Source organism: Vicugna pacos, unplaced genomic scaffold, assembly GCF_048564905.1.
Source record: "Vicugna pacos unplaced genomic scaffold, VicPac4 scaffold_20, whole genome shotgun sequence".
NCBI classification, from domain to species: Eukaryota; Metazoa; Chordata; class Mammalia; order Artiodactyla; family Camelidae; genus Vicugna; species Vicugna pacos.
The window spans coordinates 47589104-47609389 of NW_027328741.1; the positions used below are offsets into that span (position 1 = coordinate 47589104).

General features: G+C 41.7%; 1 protein-coding gene and 1 pseudogene across 1 annotated transcript in view; one reads left to right on the plus strand and one right to left on the minus strand.

Annotated features, from left to right (window-relative positions):
• LOC140693683 (thrombospondin type-1 domain-containing protein 7B-like) overlaps nucleotides 1-20286 on the minus strand; it is a 160596-nt gene that overhangs the window by 75781 nt on the left and 64529 nt on the right. Inside the window, 1 exon segment of the mRNA XM_072957390.1 lies at nucleotides 17625-17728. Coding sequence (XP_072813491.1) covers nucleotides 17625-17728 — 104 coding nt within the window.
• Nucleotides 14455-15744, plus strand: LOC140693661 (apolipoprotein E-like; annotated as a pseudogene).

The window sequence follows — 20286 nt, forward strand, 5'->3', positions numbered from 1 at the left end:
TGTGGGGTACCTCTCTTGTGTAGAAAGCTGTATGCTAGCTGGGCAGCAAACTGAGTCACTGCAACAAAGAAAGGAATACCAGATAATTGTCAATAAATAAATAAAGGAAAGAAAGGTAATCTTTAAGTGTAGTAAGAGTCAAACTGAAGAAAGTCAGTAAAAATAATTCTAGTTTGACACAATACAAATGACAATAAATTTGCAAATAATATGGCACAAATTCTCTTCATAGTCTAGGTGCTTATGGGTCAATAGCAAATGTTTGGAAAAGTTTGTTATATGGAATATATGAAGAAAAAAAGTCATTTTAAACCCAAATGGATTTTTTTTTCTTCCAAAGACTCCTAATCTACTTATGACAGGAGGGTGATTGTATTAGACTTTTGATGTTCTGGGTTAACATACTGTACCATGACTTACTGACAGCCATAAAGCATGTATCATAAAAAAATCAAAGGAAGAACTCAAAGAAACAGGTTCTGGTACATCAATAAATTTGGGAAAATCAAAAGATAGAAGGAAGAACTCAACTGTAAGCGAGTGAAAGAAGTCAGGTCATGCAGGACTGGATTTACATAGCTTAATCTAGCTCAGCCAACAGAAGATAAAACATTTTGGGACTCCAGATATTAAAGGAAACAAACCAGCTAACAAGAACCTGATCACCTGAAAACGTGTAAGGGTAGAATTTGTACTAACAAAAAGGACTTTCTCACTGCACTAGGGCAAGGTGTTCCATTTAACACTGATACAGTTTTCAATGTCTGTTTGGCATCTGTGCTCTGTTTGAGGGATAAGAACATGATATGTAGCAAAGTTCAAAATTCCCAGGGGAATTTTATAAATGGAAAAGATACAAAGGGAAAAACAGATAGGCGTATTGTTTGTGTATATTAAACGTATTTTAGAGAAAAGGACAAATCTGTCATTCTAATATAGTATTATAAACTAGATAAAACAGAAGCATTTGTATTTATTCAGCTGACAGTTTGTGATGTTTATTTTGACTATTTCTTTAGCATGTGTTGCTATGATATTGCTGGATGTGCTAGCAGTTTAATTGGACAGACTCTGTTGCTTTTCTATAGTGACTCCAATGAGAAAATGGGAAGAAAATGGAGACAGTTAGAAACTCAGCTGAGAAATTACATCTGAGAGGTGTGAGTAAATATCAGCCATGATACTAGGGGCAGAGAAGAGGGCATAAAGGAAACATGAAAGTAGTATGTTGATAATTAGTTAATATGGGTATATGTGTATGCAGGAATTCTAGTTTTGAAGCTCCTTCCAGAATAAAAAAGTAAAATGTCAGCATGAGTTAGAATTACAGTAAGAAAAGACATGCAACAAGTCACCAGTGCTCTAAATACTTACTGGATACCTAGAATGTGCCAGACACTATGTATGTACAGAGATGGATAAAACACAAGTTCACCCACCACTAGGAGACAGATAAGTAAACCAACAATTACAACCAGCAATAAAAGAGCCCAAAAGAAAGATGCCATGGGAGAAGAGAATCTCCTATCCTGAAGGCACCATAAAGAGTCTGAGCAAAGGAAAAAGAGTGGACACATGATCCAGGGAAAATTCAGTGTGTAGCTGAGTTAGGTACTGGAGTGGTAGAGTAAGTATGGTGAGAAATGAGATTAGGGGCCAGATTGTAAACAGCTATGTATGTCATGTTTTTGAAGTAAGCAGGGATATATTTAAAGTGTTAGATAATGCCATAATGAAATATGAATTCTAGAATAACCATTCAGAAATATCCAGCATAGATTTGGAGATTAATATAATACAGTTCAGAGATGGTAATGAGGCAGTGAACTAAACTGGCAGTAGGAAGAAGAGAGAGAAGATCACAGATTTGGGGGAGAATTTGGGATCTTATGCTTAATAAGATATAGTTGGTTAAGAATTGGGAAGATTACAGAATAATTTCACAGTGATACCATTCTTTTGAATATGGAATAGGAATAAGAAGTTGGGTGTACAGATGTATATCAGGCAGAGATTTAAAACTGCAATCGAGAGAACTAAGTCTGGTTAGCTTAAGCCGAAGAGACAGAGGAAGAGAGAGAGAGAAAGGTAGAGAAAGGAAGCATATGAGGAATTTTAAAAATCAGGAGAAAAAAATTATGATTTCACATCATAAAACAAAACCTAGGGCTGCTCTTAAGTCGGAATAGCAAGAAGATTCTATTGAAAACACCACAACTGGCCCATTCAACTTAATATTCAAAACCCAGGAGACTAGAGCCTTGATAACTGGCTGGGAAATCATGCCACCCACACTTTGGCAAAGATAGGGCAGGCGATTTGATTCAGAGTTTTGCCAACAAATAACAAAACTCACTGCTCACATTAGGTTGCTGGTGGGGATATGGAGTGCTAATGTACGAATTTAACCTGGAAGATGAAATAAATGAAGAGCAAGTTACGTTACACATACAAAGGCCAACGCAGGGACCATAATGAAGTCATGGTCTAGAGTCACGAGAGATAACTGGGATGGTGAAATTGCTGCTGGAATTTAGGGAAATGTGGGTCTTTATGCCCAGCAAATATGGGTAGTTAGCATGAGGGAATAAATAGCCTAATTTCAGAAACATTAGTAAAAGAAAACAGCTGTGGAGACAAAGTTCTTTTTTCTGGCAATATAATGAAGAAAAAGTACTTATTAAATACCAACTGTGTTAATGGAAGATTCAATTGTTACAATAACACCATACAAATTAAACCTAGCAGGTTCTAAAATATAAACACAGAATAAATAGCTCTTTACATGGCGTATGATTATATCATTCATGTCACTACAAAACCCAGACTTCCAAGGGTAGTTGCTGATAAGAAGACATAGGACTCAAATTTTCAGTCTACGCAAGTGTTTCATAGTTTAATTATGAGTTTGCAGTTTTGCAAATGTCATAGTACCATCCTCCTTCCCACTGTAAATTCTGAAGTGCTCCAGATCCACATATTGAAACAAATTCTTTATAGAATTACTCAGCACGACTCTGGCTTAAAATACTCTTGTAATGAATTTAGAGTTATGCATGCAGTTAACCAATTATTAACAATGAGCACAAATTGTAAGAAATATGTATATGGGAAGCATTCTGATTAGTTCTTTAAATAAAAAAGTATTTTAAAATTAACTCTGTTTAATCATGAGGAAGTGAAGCTAACAATACACTTCCAGTTCTAGAAGCAGGATTGCTTGATCTCAGCACTAGTGACATGCCAGAACGAGGCCAACTGTACCTCATGCTCCCCAATGGTGACCATCAAAAATGTCTCCAGTGTTGCCACATGTCCCGTGGGGAGCAGATGCACCGATGGTGAAAACCACTACTCTGGAGAAGTGAAGCAACACCTTTTGCTCACTGCTTCAGGGAAGTGGCCAGGTCCTCCCACTTGCACATAAATGCATGGAAAGACACCTACCTGCCTGATAACTATGCAAGTTCAGCTCATGGTCTTGACATCAGAGAATCAGCTTGTACAGTATTTTATCATTGCCTGATTATCTTTCACTAGAAATACACTTATGAAGTGACCTGTAACGTATGCACACTGTGGAGTAAAGCCGATTCAGCCCCCACTCTCTAGGAGGCTAAACTCTCACAAGCGCAGTTCCTTTTTCCATGACTTGATACAAGCTGTAGGGGTATATTTTTAAATAGTATTAATAAAATAGATAAAATATTTTACAACAGTAACTTTCATATGTCATAATTTCTGGTTGTCCCTTTACAGAATAAAATTATACATGCATTACGTGTACTTTGATTCATCACATTTGGCCAAAGTTCTGAACTTCCTATTCTGGTACACAGAGTAAGGATAATTATCACACAAAGATGCACTGAGCAACTATTATGTATATAGTATAGGGATATTTGGGAACACTGGTGATATAAAAATGAATACAGTGCATTCTGTGCATTTAGGAGCTGAAAATTATATTAAGGGGGTATTCAAGGTATAATATAATTATAAAACATTAAATATGCATATAGGGAGTGTACACTGAGAAGTGCTTAACTGTAACAGGAAGAATGGAACTATTTGAAGAAGCTTGTATCTGAGATGGGACCAGGAGGAGGGACAGAATCTCAAGTGCAGGAAGGTAAGAAGAGGATTTCCAAACTGAAAGAGAATCTTGAAACTCATGAGTGTCTTGTGGATCATGGTGGTACCTTGGCAGCGGCTAGTTGGTGGGCACTCTGAGAGACGATAGTGGGAAAAGGGAAACAGAACATGAGATTAGGAGGATATTTAGCGCATAGTAATGGCTTTAAATGGGAAGAGGTTAACCACTGAAAATTCTTTGGTAGGTAAGTGATAAAATCAGATGATTCATTCTACACAGATGGCCCTGGCTTCAGCACTTAACAATGGATTTGTAAGAAACGTGCCTGGAAACAAAGAGAACAGATGGGAGATTACCATGATAGCCAGGAAGACATGAACACTGGTCTATAAGAGAGGGAACAGACTCCAGGGCCTCATGAAGATGGAACTGACAGGATTTCATGGCTGACACTCTACTTGAGATCGAAGAATCAGGAAGGAAAATTCAGCGTCTCGTGGTAGAAAGTAAATTCATCTTTGGAAACAATTTTGAATTTGAATTTGAATTTGAACTATCAGTCTATTGTCTGTATGGTGATTAATGTTCAGCAGGTGAAAATCCTAACCTCTAGTTAAGAGAGATTTTTTTCCAAGAAATAAAGATGTAGTGATCATCTCTAGAGCTCAAATACTGGAAAAAGCTGGGGTTATTGGGAGAGACATTATAGATGAAGATGATAAAAGCAAACAGGAGAACTATGAAGGATGAGGCCATGTAAATGTAAGTGAAGGAAGAAAAGCCATGCTCAGTGACAGGGATATAAGCATTCAAGAGAGGCAGAGACACTCCAGGAGAAAATGGGACATGAGAGTGAAGGTGAGCACTTTCTAAATGAAAATGTACCTTTGTGAACAAAGTTGGAAAGTAAAAGGAAAATTACTTTTTTCCCTACCTGATCCCTTGAGAATTAAGAAACTTTCAGTGAGTCTTCTTATTTTCATGACAATATATTTGTTCACATACGTTCAGTAAGAATCTGTTCTTGAGACAGGATGCAATTAGAAACATTGGCTGTATTACCATGTCTTTGACTGGAATATCGTATTTGAGAGAGATGCTCATAGACTCAGATATAACAACATGGCTTCAAGAAACTGCTTGGAAAAATCGACCTGGTACTTTGCTTACACGGTTTCAGCAAAGCAGTCTTAAAAAATAATGTATATGGTCAATCATTATTCTTGCTTCACTTGTAGAAATAATCAGGCAGAGCTTTATACAAACAAATTAGTTTTACTGTGATTATATTTGGTAAACAAATGGGGGTAACTATAGAGAGAAAAATCATGTTTGCACCTTCATAGATATTAGATGTTAGTCCTGTTAATTACATCTGAGGTTTTGTTATATATCTGTAACCTTGGAACTTGAATTTTTCTAGTTTTCCCAAATATCTAGCTATGATTCACCAAACTAATGTTTCCAATTTTCTCCCACCCTTCTGATCTGGAATCACTAAGGACAAAGGCAAGCTTAGAGCCCCACTGGAAGGGACGTCACCAAGTACCCCTGGGCACTGACACTGCTGCCACACTACAAAGTACTGACACACATCTCACAGTTCAGGAGGACTCCACCCAACACCTGGTCCTGTACAAACGCTGGAGACACTGAATCACACTGACCAGGAAGAGACGGAGCTGATGTCAGTGTAGGTAGACTGCTTCCACCCAACATGCCAGACCAAGATTTCTCCTTTAATTAGGAGGTTGGGATTAGCAGACACAAACTATTACATATAAAATAGATAAACAGCAAGGTCCTACTGTACAGCACAGGGAACTACATTCAATACCTGTAATAACTTATAATGAAAAAGAATCTATATATATTATGTGTATATGTGTGTGTATGTGAATATATATAACACTGAATCAATATGCTGTGCAGCAGAAAGTAACACAGCGTTGTAAATCATTATATTTCAATGAAAAATAAAAATAAATAAATAATAAAGACTTCCTCCTTTAGCTAAACATGAAAATCTTTCTTCTGTTCTCTCCCTCTCTCTGTCATTGTCCTGGGAAGATAATGCCCTCATTTCAATATTCCAGGCATTGCGAAGGGTGGGGGCAGGGAACCTCTAGAATTTAGGATGACTCTGTATTTCAGGCCAGGAGACTGTCTTCCCAAATGTGCTAAAAACATGACTGACCCCTGGCTTGGACAGGGAAACACAGCAGTCCCTGTGAATAAATCCAGTCCCTGTACTTCCGTAAGAGGAATGAGCTGGGCCCCGACAGATCTTGTCTTTGTCTGTGGTGGTTATCATTTGCCTTGGGCCTTTGAATGCTGAGAAGGCTGGAGCACAGCTGGGCTATGCCTCTTAGGCTGACTAACCATGCCCCTAATGGTTCTAGAAAAGGCCAGCCAGGAGGCATTCATGATTTGAGAACTGCTTGCTTTGGCAGGGCCCTGCTTCCCTGGTCAGGAGTTAATACAAATGAGGACACGATCAGGAACTTTTCCTTAACACTTGCAGACATCGCTGTCTGACAAAACCCCTTGGAATCTCAGGCCAAGCTTGTTTTTGAGAACAGGATAGCTTTTGATTGTCTTTTGGCTGAGCCAGGAGGTGCCTGTGTTGTGATGTACTTGCTGTACCTGGTGTGAGCTTCTGGGGAAGCTGAAACTCAGTCATGGAAGATCAATGACCGCTTAGCTTAAAAGGCTGACTCCTTCAACAGTGCTTTCCTTTGATTTGGGTCTTGGGGATCATGGCTCTGAAGCGCACTCCAAACATAGGGAGTTTTCCTGCTTTTAATAATCACAGTAGGCTCCCTGGCACACCGCATCCTTTCAAAAGTTTTAAATATATATTTGTATGCACTGACCAGCAGGGAAATATCTCCCTAAGACTAGAACCTCAGAAAAGCAATGAGAATGACCAACTTAGAGATTGTGAATCTGAAGTTGTGGCCTGTAAATATCACAGGCGCTCAGCAAAATCATCAGGACTTACGATGACCACACTCGATAAAACTGCAAAGCAGTAGCTGAGAGTAATGCTAATGCCTTAAATTTTGATCGTCTTTCTCAATTAGGCTGACAGTCTGATCAAAAGGGGGCACTGTTAAAGAGAAAAAACACAGGCCCAAAATAGTGCTACTTGTGCTAAATCCCATGATACCAAACCCAGGTTTAATACTTAACATGACTGCAGTTTCCACCTTCTTCTCCAGAAATGTACCAGTCCGGAATTTTCTGGCCTGCACCAGTGAAGTCATCTGCGACAAGGGCCCTCTCCACCCCCAGAGGAAGAAGAGGCAATCTTCATGAAAACACTCTGCCATCACCACCACCCCCTAAAAAAAGAGGAAGTCCTGGGCTCAAAATCCTTTCTTTTCTTTGGTTCATAGCTCCAGTGCCCCATCCCTCTTCCTGTATAAACTTGCCATGTTGTACCACCCCGGGGAGCACCCTCCTAGTTCCTAGATGGGAAGCTGCCCCATTCACAAACCACCTAATAAAGCCAATGTGATTATCAAATTTAGGATGCTATTTTTCAAGAATACTCAAATACTGTATTTCTCTCTCTTCCCATTTTTATGTCAGTTATTCATGTCAATTTTGTCAGATTTTTTGTGTCAAATGGTCCATTATCATTAGCCTAACACCACTGAATCTTTTCAGTTCTTCACTTTTCTTTTACTCTGTATACAAATGTAGCTATTAAGTGCCCCTTATTTTTCTCATAAAATTTCTTTCATGTATATCCCTTCTAATCCATTCCCAAAGGCACTACAGGTGTAGAGGCTCTGAAAACCCTTTGTGGTGTAATTACAAAGCCTTGGTGACCTCCTAACCTGACCTTCTTACTTTCCGCTCCTACTTTCAGTATCTTGTTAGGAGGTTGATCATCCTATAACTTGACTGAGTTTAATTGGCTGTAATGGATTTTTAATTCTCATTCCTCATGAGTCTGGATTAAAAGATAGTGTCCCACCATGTGAATTCTCCAAAACATAACTGGCCTAAAAAGGAACTTGTTTTGCACCTTTTCGATCCCTTGGTGTATGCAAGGCTTTGGTTTCAGGAGCCTTATTTGGCACCTAAATCCACGGATGCTCAAGTCCCTCATATAAAATGGCACGGTAGAGTCGGCCCTCTGTATCTACCAGTTAAACCTACCAGTTGATGCCTAATCTGTGGATTCAACCAACCATGGATTGAAATTTGATTTGCAGTTGGCTGAATCCTTGGATATGAAACCCACGTATCCTGAGAGCCAACTGTGTGTGTGTGTGTGTGTGTGTGTGTGTGTGTGTGTGTGTATGGAAATCTGCATGTAAGTAGACCCCTGCAGTTCAAACCCATGTTGTTCAAGGGCAACCGTATTTAAATCCAGACCAGTGGTTTGTCTGTTTTGATGCCCCTCTGTTACTTTTTAGAGCCTCTCAAGTAAGTGTGGGCACCTTTTCCTCTTGCTGCTACTAGAGGAATGTTGAAGTTTCTGATTTCTTTAGAAATGCAAATAAAAATGTAAAAACATAACTCCTTCTGATACAATCCTAACATGGCTTGAGGGCTAAACAGAAATGAGTATGTTGACCTCAGTAACCTGAGAGCTAAGGGAAGCCAGGAGATTCGCATCTATTTGAAGACAGTGAATTCTGGTTCCTGACAAGAGAAGGACCATCCTATTACAGTTAGCACATTTTGCAGTAAACTTTGAAGTTCATATGAACATTCCTGAAGGGATGATGGTTCTGTAAGAACCATGCAGTCAGAAAAGAAAATTATTGCTCTTAGTTTAGCAAGTAACTGTATTCCTCAAATGAAAAAAAAATTACCCCCTACTCATCCCCACCCCTCTTTTCATCAGGGAAATGCCTGCTGGTGATGTGGCTGGGGTGAAGCTGGACTGAATGGTTACTTTTTGCTTTGCATTATAGCTTATTACGTGAAAAAACAGAGAGGCTGGCTCAAGACATCTCTGAATCTTTACTTAGTTAACATTATGCTACTAAAGCATCATGCCTTATATCAATCAACTCCTTTCATATTTATTTTTAATTTATAGCCAGTTTTTGAAAAATGTGCATATTCTACCCACAGCAACCAAGAATGCTGTAAAACTAATCCTACTCTAAAACATGCGAAGGAAATGAAAAATACCTCTCAGAATCATTATTCATTTGTTAAAATGCAATCTTTGCCATATATTCCACACTTGACTCTCTAAACCAATGCCTCAGGTATAAAACTTATTCTTTGGTTAAAATCCAAGGATTTTTTCACTTAGAGAATTGCCCTACACTGTCAATTTAATTACTTCACTCTAACCTGATTTTCCTTTTATTTTCATACTTTAAAAAATTATGTTTAGAAGAGATGTAAAGTTTCTTAAGATATTTATAATTAATCATTTTGGTATCAGGTCTGATTAGTAAGATAAATTAATAAAGATCATGATGACCTCCAGCTGGTTATTCTCATGCTGAAGTCAGACCTGAAACCAGGAAATCATTCCAAGGATGATCTTTAAGACAAAGAATACCGGAGTCTGATCATTTTTCCTATGAGATGAGCATGCAATTATCAAAAATGAAATCACATAAGTTATCGAAAATAGTCTCACTCGTTGCCTAGATTGGACACCCCAGGATGTTGATTTGAGATCACAGGCGGTATCAAGTGGAATCACGCCCTTCCTTCTTGAAATGGGCAGGAAAGATATCCACAAATGTCTCTCCCCATTTAAGAAACAATTAATCTGTTGACAGAGTTCCCAGAGGGAGCTAGTGGTACTCCCCATTCTCTCCTGGAAACACCCACAGTTCATAGTTAATGTAGCTTGTTTTTGTTCAAGCTTTGAAGCAAATAAAAGATACTTTACTTTCTTTCCTGGCAAACCTTTCCTCGCCCCCCCACCACCAAATACAGAACAAACATAGAAATGACAGTGACTATCTTTGTCTTTGACTATGCTGTTCTGTCACAGTTAAATCCTATATATTTGTTTTCCTCTCTGGACCTACTGAAATGACTTCTATGTAGATGAACATGATGGACAATAAACTTGTGCAACTCATAAGATTAAATGAACATGACTGCCTCTATCTGGAGGATAAAAAGTCCAGTCACCCAGAGATATTTTGTTAAACTCTTAAAATGCAAGAATACTTGCAAGCTTAACTTCTTCCTACCTATTTCTAACTCCCTGCCTTTTAAAAATAAAAGTAATCCAGAACTTACTCTGCAAGTGGATTATTTTGCCCAGTATTTTTCTGGAAAAGCACTTTTAAATGGATTCCTTGATTAAGAGGTACAGACTGTCATCTATAAAGTAAATGTCATGGGGACATAATGGACATGTAGGGAATGCAGTCAATAATGTTGCAACAACTCTGTACTGTGATGAATGGTAACCGGTCTTAGTGCTGTGATCATTTCACAGGGCATAAAAATATCAAATCACTATGTTGTACACCTGAAACTAATATAATAGTGTATGTTAATTATAACTCAATATAAAAAAAATAAAGGGCTCCCTTGAATGCAAAGAAAACACACAGAGTCCATCAGAACTATTGTATAAGAAGGCTATACCTCTCATGGTGACAAAAACCAATTAAGGAAGAACAAAAAGATTTGATAGAGATAACAGATCTCCCTCCTTCGGTCCACATAAACATTTTTCAGTGAGAACAAACCAAAAGAGAATTGAGGGTACTTCACAGGAGTCCAGGGTCTTTAAGGCAGCACACTTTCGATTTCCAATACCTACTCTGTATCCATTACGGTGCCATGGATGTCAAGTCTCTCTGCTATGATAGAGTGTATGCACAAACTTTTGAATGAGAAGAAAGTACTATCCTAAAGAAAAACACTGGCAAGTAGCCACTGTGAAGAGTAAAATAAGGAGCAGACCATATCAGCCCACAGACAAATCCAGTCCCCTTCCAGCAATGCCAGCATCCTCACTGTCCCCTGTCTCAGTACTGAAATTTTACCCTATTAAGGCCAGATACATCCGAGTGCATTAGCACTTGTTTCTTCCTCTTACATTTTCATTTGCCATAGAAGCTGAGCTACAATAGCTTCTTTGTTCAGATTAAACACAAGAAAACTGTGAAAAGACCCAGGTGTCCCTGAAGTATGAGGCAGCCAGGAAAACGGAACCCCAAATGCCCATTTCCTTGAACATGGTATAGATGTTTAATGACTACTGTTATCCTATCTGCCCTTCTATATTCTTTTACTTTTCTTCTTTTTTGATTAGAAGACTATTACATAAATGTATTCTTACTGCAAATCAATTAACCAGGTCAGCAATATAAAAACACAATGAGATAAAACAAGGAACGTTTCTATTGGGGGCAGTATTGTGGCTTAGAAATCATAAACGACTTTTGTAATGAAAAAGGGGAAAAAAAGCATTGGATAAAATATCTACCTTCTAAATGGATTGCTGAGATGACCCAGAGGAAAGGAAACTATAAAGCACAAACCAAAGAAAAAGCAGGGAATGCAAGGTAAACAGGAAGGACAACTTTTATCCCGCGGGTTTCTGTTAAATCTTGGAGACCCACTTTTCCACTTTCATGGCTTCAAGGCCTGCTATGGAGAATCTCATAAAAGACAGAATGCAAATGATGACCACACAGGCTGGCCCTTGGGTTATGGATGCACCGGAAATAGACATGCCAAGCAAAACATCTCGGCGAGGCCACTTGAATGGCTATGATTTAACACTGGGTGAAGAGGGGAAAAAAGTCTCTTGTAAGAATTTATAACCTCCGGCTGGCCTTTCCACGACTATATGGTCTGAGTTCATGCTCCCTCTGTGATTCAAAATATTCTCAAAGAGAAATTTAAATTGAAAGCGTTTCCAGACTGCTTGGGCTTCCACGGGACTGAAGAGTGTAAAAGCTGTCTGAGCAGTATGATAAAGCAGGGGAGGAAGGACTGAGGGTCTCATAATTCCTTCTTCAGACTTTCAACTGAACCTCCTGATTTCAGCCTGGCCCCTCGTCTCACCCTCCTCTGTCTCTTGTCTGAAATCCACCACCTCTCTGGTCTTATATCCAAGGAGAATAAACCTCCAGGCTCCTACAAGAGCAGGAAGAGGTAGGAGCCTGACTGTGCAGGGTGAAGGGCCAGGTATGGAGGGTGTCTCTGCCTTCCTCCCATCCACTACACACACACACACACACACACACACACACACATGCACACACACACACAACCTTGCATAATTCCTTCTGCAGAACGTGATGCCTTTCTGGATTTGGCCAGACCACATCACCCTGTTTCTCTTCAGCCCCCATACCTTCACCTCTGCCAACACTTAGGTAAAATCCTGTTCTCCAAGGTACTTTACCTTGTATCTCCATCCACTTTCTACATCATACATTATGACTGAGGTTTTGGGAGCAATTTTATAAAGGGGAACTCACTGAACATTATTTTCCTTGCTGGTTTTGAAATAATTTTAGAGAAAAGACGAGTGTAGAAATGTCTTTGCTCCACTATCTTCAAACTGGAGACCGAACCTACTGCTTTAAAAGTGCAAATTTCCCCAAAACTAACTACTAGAAATTATCTAATATTGAAGTATAATTTGGGGAAAACTCAAGTAGGTACCTTGCCTAGTCTAAGGACTATCACAGCCTTCCAGTTAGACGCCGTTTAAACTGAGATCCAAAGTAGACTATGTCTAAGACAGTAAAAATAATTTACCATTTTGTGGTAAGATTCTATATAATTTGGGAGCAATGTGTCTGCAGAATGTACTAAATGGCTTTGTAATCAAAACCAACCATTATAATATTCTAGTATCATGGAGCATCGAAGTCTAGGTCACTAGACAGTGTTAAGTTCTGCCCGGCACAAAAGTGCCTTCTTTAAAGCACTTCATTCACGTACATCGTGCTGATCTAGATATTTTATAACAACTTTCCAACAGAAATCAGGCACAAGTCTTGTAATCACAAGATGGTATCATTACAACAATTTTCTGTCATAGGAAAATAAAATGTTTTCAGGAAGTGGTCCCTTCCATGAATTTACAGTCCCTGGTTAGCTTTGTAGCAGCCCTGAATCATACTACCTTGCAAATCAAATTTACACCTGCAAATGTTCTGACAGGGACATCATTTCCAAGATGTAACTATTATGGACCGAACTGTGATCCCTGAAATTCATATGCTGGAGCCCTGACCCCCAATACTAACATAGTTGGAGAAAATTAAGACTGCCAGAGGCAGTCTGCTTTCGGTGGGCAAGGCTAGCGATGCATCCTCACTGTCCTACCTCGAGGGGTCTATCAACTTTTCAGCCCTATTTCACATATTAGTTTGCAGGAATCTTGATCCATTTTCCATCAACAAGTTATCACACTGGCTCATTACCCTGGTGACATTATGCTGACTGGACCTAGTGAGAAAGACAAAACAGCTACTCTGGACTCACTGGCAAGACATTCTCATGGCCGAGCATAAGAAATAAATCTGAGAAAATTCAGGGGCACTCTACCCCAGTGAGATGTCTGAAGGCCCAGTGGTGTGAGGCATGCTGAAATCCCCCTTCTGAGGTGAAACATGCTGTTACTCCTGGACCCTCCTACAACCAAAACAGAGACACAGCCTCTATCAGATGTGCCTTTGCAGATTTTGGAGGCAATACAGTTCTCATCTGGGTGTGTTATTCCAGCCCATTTGCCAAGGGATCTGAAAAGCTGCTGGTTTTGAGCAGGACCCTAAACAAGAAAAGGGACTGGAACAGGTCTAGCACAGGCTGCTCTGCCACTCAGACCACGGGGTCCAACAGAGCCAGTGGTGCCTGGAGTGCCAGGTGGACATGGTGCTGTTTGGGGCCTTTGGCAGGTGCCCACAGGTGGACTGCAGGTCCTTGGACTGAGGAGCAGTGCCCCACTGTCCTCTGCAGACAGCTAGTCTCCACCTGAGAAACAGCTTTTGGCTACTGGGCGTCAGTAGAGACTGAATGCTGAGCTGTGGGCCACTAGACTTACCAGGCAACCTGAGCTGCCCGTCACGAACTGGGTGTTACCTGACCCATCAAATCATAAAGTGGGGCATCCACAACAGCACTCCAGCATCAGATGGAAGTGGTATGTACGTGTTCCGACCCATGGAGGCCCTGAAGGCACAGTAAGTTACAGGAAGGAGTGGCCCAGCTGCCTTCTATGTTCCCAGCTGCACCTACGTCCTCACAGGGAGTTTCCTACCTTCAGCTGACACAGGAAAAGAAGACGTGGGCCTTGTTTACAGACGGTGCTGCGTGACATGTCGGCACAACCCCTAAATGGACAGCTGCGGCACTAGGGCCCCTTTCTGAGACATCCCTGAGAGATGGAGGTGAAGGGAAGTCTCACCAGTGGACGGGACTTGAAGCAGTGTAACTGGCTGTTCACTTTGCCTGCAGGGAGAAATGGTCACATGTATGTTTACGTACCTATCCGCAGGCTGTGGCCAATGATTTTGCTGGTTGGTCAAGGACTGAGAAGGAACATAATTAATGACTAAAAATATAGATTTTTTTAAAACTACAGAAGGCTCTGTGGGTTGCGTTGGTGGTCACGCTCCTGGCCGGATGCCGGGCGGAGATGGAGCCGGAGCCAGAGGTGCAGCTGGGGCAGGAGCAGCCCGAATGGCAGGGCAGCCAGCCCTGGGAGCTGGCTCTGGGTCGTCTCTGGGATTACCTGCGCTGGGTGCAGACGCTGTCTGACCAGGTGCAGGAGGAGCTGCTCAGCACCCAGGTCACCCAGGAACTGACGGCGCTGATGGAGGAGACCATGAAGGAGGTGAAAGCCTACAAGGCGGAGCTGGAGGAGCAGCTGAGCCCTGTGGCCCAGTAAACCCGGGCCCGCCTGTCCAAGGAGCTGCAGGCGGCGCAGGCCCGGCTGGGCACAGACATGGAGGACTTGCGCAGCCGCCTGGCGCATTACCGCAACGAGGTGCAGGCCATGCTGGGCCAGACCACCGACGAGCTGCATAACCGCCTGGCCTCTCACATGCGGAAGCTGCGGAAGCGGCTGCTCCGCGACGCCGAGGACCTGCAGAAACGCCTGGCCGTGTACCAGGCCGGGGCCGTCGAGGGCGCCGAGCACAGCGTGAGCGCCCTCCGCGAGCGCCTCGTGCCCCTGGTGGAGCAGGGCCGACTGGGGACCGCCACCACGAGCACCCTTGGCAGCCAGCCACTGCGGGAGCGCGCTGAGGCCTGGGGCCAGAAGCTGCGCGGGCGGCTGGAGGCGGTGGGCACCCGGGCCCAGGGCCGCCTGGACAAGATGCGCGAGCAGTTGGAGAAGATGCGCGCGAAGTTGGAGGAGTAGGCCAGCCAGATGTGCCTGCAGGCCGAGACCTTCCAGGCGCGCCTCAAGGGCTGGTTCCAGCCCCTGGTGGAAGACCTGCAGCGCCAGTGGGCCGGGCTGGTGGAGAAGGTGCAACAGTTGGCTGTGGGCACCACCCCCACACCTGCAGCCAGCAAGAATCAATGAGTGCCCGGGCATCCGCCTGGGGCGCCCCACTACTGCCCAGGTGCCCCCTGCCTCCCTCCAGCCTACGGGAGGCCCTGTCCCTGACCCAGCTGTCCTCCTGGTAGGCCCTAGCTTAATAAAGAGTTCATCAAGCTTCACCGCAAAAAAAAAAAAAAAATTAGAAAATTGATGGCAAGGAAATTTAGGAAAGTGGTAGCTGGACAGACTTCTCTGAACAGGCAAAAATGTGAAAAATATCTGTGTGCCATGTGAATGCTCCCCAAAGGGTGACCTCAATTGAAGAAGATTTTAATAATCAAGTGGATAGGACAACCCAGGCTGTGGATAGCAGTCAGCCTCTGTCCTCAGCTATGCCATCGTCCAGCGAGCTCACGAACAAAGTGGCCCTGGTGGTAGAAATGAACTTTAGGCATGGGTTCAGTATCACTGACTTCCATTCACCAGGGAGACTCGGCCACAGCCACATCTGAGCACCCAGTCTGTGCAGCAGGGGCCAATGCTGAGTCCTCAAGATGGCACCGTTCCCCAAGGTGATCAGCCAGCTACATGGTGGCAGGTTGATTACATTATACAATTTCCATCATAGAAGGTGCCGTGTCCTGTTCTTACCAGAATAGGTACTTACTCAAATAGGATAAAAATTTGCCTTTCCTGCACGCAGTGCTTCTGCCAAAACTACCTACTACCCACGGACTTCCGTAATGCTTATCTACAGTCATGGCATTCCTCACCACGTTGCTTCTGATCAAGGAACTCACTTCACAGCAAGTGAGGTGCAGTGGGCCCAGGCTCATGGAATTTACTGCATCTTGAAGTAGTTGACTGGAGATAATGGTTAAAAGGTTTTTGGAGACTCATTTCAACACTGGTTAGGTGGCAATACCTTGCGGGGCTGGGGAGAAGTTTTCCAGAAGCATCCAGTATATGGTGTATTATTTTCTCCCAGAGCCAGGATTCACAGGTCTAGGAGCCCAGGGGTGGGAATGAGAATGGCACAACTCACTATTACTGCTAGTCACCCACTCGGAAGATTTCTGCTTCCTGTTTCTCGGCGATCTTAGGCTATGCTACTCTATGGGTCTTCTTTCCATTAGAAGGAATGCTTCCACTAAAAGACAACAACGATTCCACTGAACTGGAAGTTAAAACTGTCACCCACCCATGTCGGGCTCCTCATGTCTTTGAACCAACAAGGAAAGGAGTTATAGTGCTGGCTGGGGTAACTGATCCTAACTAACACAATGACCTATGCAGCAGGAAGGGAACAATTCTAAACATGCCTTTTAGGAGACTTATGAGACTGGTGGTATGCAGTTGGTCCTACAAGGTCTGATTTTGCTACATATATCCCTTTAGCAGCAGAGTATTGGATTTTAGAAAGAAAGCACTTCTTATCAAGCCTCATATCACTGGTATGAATGAAACAGAAAAGTGAGCTATCTGACGAGTCTCTGAGTGCTTTTCAGAGGTTTTGATATGCCACACCTTCTAGACATGGATGATAAAAGGCTTGTCTACCCAGATCCAGAAGCCTATTCACAATGCCTTCCGGAAATTTTAATAGTTCCTTTGTATGCATGTTACATACAAAACACAAAGTAAGTACCTCTATAACAATCAAGTTTAAGCCATGATTAGAATGATTAATTAGTTCATTCAACAAATATTTAAGAACGCCTAAGAAGTACAATATACATTATTGGGTCCAATCTTGACATTTCCTTCATTCCTCAGCTAATATTTGACATGCATTTGGAACATCAGCATCAGAATGTGCTAATGGCTGAGAACAGATATTTGCTTCCACTGCATTAGTCCTTATGTGCACTAGCGAGTTATGGTGAAAAGATGGTCTAATAGCAGCATTTACTAATGCCAAACTTAAATTCAAACACGAGTAAGTATAAATAATCCAACCCAATATTATCACAACTTAACCAACCAGAAAAATAGAGCAACAGTTTATAAGAATAACATAATGTTGACTTACCTTTGAAGAGAAAAAACATTTTAAAGTTCCCTTACCTCTGGTTTGTACCCCCTTTCTGCAGGCATTGCTGGTGCCCATTATCCCCTGCCTGACCGACTTGGGCTCTAAGATACTGGAACTCCATTTCTGTGGCTTCCACCTGTGATTACAAAGAACAGCAGACTAGACATTTCACCAGGGCAAACATATCAAAGAAAGACTTGAAACAGATGAACTGGAAATCCGAAAGCATAAAGAGTGAACTTCAATAAAGATGGAATTGAAACCAAATCTATAAAAATGGACACAAAAGGAAGTGCTGGCACACACTAGGGATGGCAGTAGGACCCTCTGCCCCAGATCCATGGTTGATGCAATCAATACTTTTTTTTTTAATGTGGATATTTTGCACACACATCTTAGTTTACATAGCAAAGTGATCATAAAAAAACATTTGACACACAGATCAAATCTAGAGGGCTTAGCTCTTTATGAACTTAACACTGTCTAAAGAAAAACAATAAAAGAAAATAAAAGAGAGAAAATCCCTATGTCTCACTGGAGCATGAGAGAATCAAGGTTTGAACATCTGAAAATTTGGGGTGCAAACCTTCACACGATCTTTTGCTTTAAATGCTTCATAAGTTGTTGCCTAGAACTTTGGGGTAACTCAGATATCTCAACAGATTATCAAGTCAAAGGGCAGTGGGGAACCATGGGGACCTATCTTATGTAATAGCTCATCTCGGGGAAGAGGAATGGATCTGTCTCTGAGGAATTACCCATATTTCTATTCCACAGAGGAAACAGTGTCTAAGGAATCCTTCTGGTTTTCCAGTATTTGTTTTTAAAGCCAACAAAATTCTCTATTTTTATGACCCACAGGACAGACTATGACCTGTGCCCTTAAACCTGTGTCTTCAGAATGTTTCAGAAAACTTGCACCTTAGATGGAAGGACAGATTCTACTTTTTCACTAAGGACATTTTTATACTTTTTTCACACGAGCCAATACCTCTGGTAAGAAATGCAACTTCAAAAAAATGAACAGAAACATGAAGTAAAAATATTATTGACCAGTTTTGCCAGATGAAAAAAAAATCTAGAGACCTTTTGTTTATCATTGTGCATACAATTAACACTACTGCATTGGATACTTGAAAATGGTTAAGATGGTAAATTATGCATTATGTGTTTTAAAAAAGAAGTCTCAGCAAAAGGAAAACAACGTATACTAGAGCACGAAGCAGGATTCCTTTGCTCAGGAAAAGTCACCTTAAAGGCCCCTCTTAGTTATGTGAATGTAGCTTCACACAAGACATGGAGATCGCTTGGCAGAGCCAGTCATTAACATCAGTGCTCACCACCACTTCTGCCCCACTTAGATTGAGTCTCAGGTTTCTTGGACAATTGGAGATAAGTGAGGCAGTGGCAGCAGATACAGATCATCTTGCAGAACCAAGCAAAGTACATTGAAATGTAAAAGTGAAAAACAAAAGGTATCACTGATCTCATTCAAATGGCCTCCATATTGTGAAGAATTGGGGTGAAATCAGGAAACAGCCAAATAGAAAAACATGTCACATTTAAGGAAACCACCTATTAATTTCAAGTAGTTACATGTTTCCTTCATAGATGCATAAACTCATTAAGTATAATTCCAAAACACAGAAACTGCACTGGTAAAGTGGTTTAATCCGGCTTTTCAACTTTTCATTCATTCAGATCCCTCAAGTTCACAAAAGGCTTTCTTAGACCAAAGTGAGACCAAGGAATTCATTCTAGTGAAGTGCGCTGCAGAGATTGAAATAGAAGGAAGAAATTTTCAGGACTCTCCTGCTAGACTCACAGTTTTAGAGTAAGACTGGGCTCAGAGAAGTGAAGTGACATGCCTGAGATTGCACGAGTCAGGGCCGGCCAGCTGTCAGTCCTAAGTCCCCAGGCGCTCAGCCACAGCCTCCTGGTGACACCTTCATGCCCAGTCTATACAGGGCTACATGGTGTCTTCCCTTTTGCTTATGTTAGGGTCCAGGCTAGGCCACCCCAAAATGTGCCTCAACTGCACGCTGATTATTCTGAATTAAAGTTATTTAAGAAATGACCAGTGCAGGAGGGACATCCTGACCTTCCTTTCTGTCTCCCTGAAAGCAGGAATTAAATTGCCCATATTAAAGGTGCCCTCCCTGCACCTGGAGGAAGAAGGGCAGAGTTCTTCCAGAGTTGGGGTATTGGGGACTATACAAACCAACCTTCTTACTTCTTTAATTTACCACCCTAAGCCCAAACTCTGTTTAGATTCTTCACAGATTGAGCACCCAAAACCTACATTTCTTTGTCTTGTCAATTCTTCACAAATTTATTGTCTCTTTGTCTAAGGAGTATAAAAGCTGCCTGGTTTGGCCACTCCTTAGGTCTGATATCGCTGAGATCTCCATGCACATGAATTAAAATGTTTCTTTTTCTCTTGCCAATCTGTCTCATGCCAGTGTTATTATTAGTCCAACCACAAGAACTCAAGACAGGGTAGAGGGGGAACTTCTCCTCCCCAGCACTTACTAACTTTACATGCTGGGAAGTGCTCACATTCACAGGAAAATTTCTGTAGACATTTGGATTCAGCTTTAGTTCAGTAAACCTGTGAATATCTCACTTTAAGGGAGGAAGAGAGATGAATCAGAAGAAAATGATAAAGGTTTACATTAACTTGCCTTCCTAGCA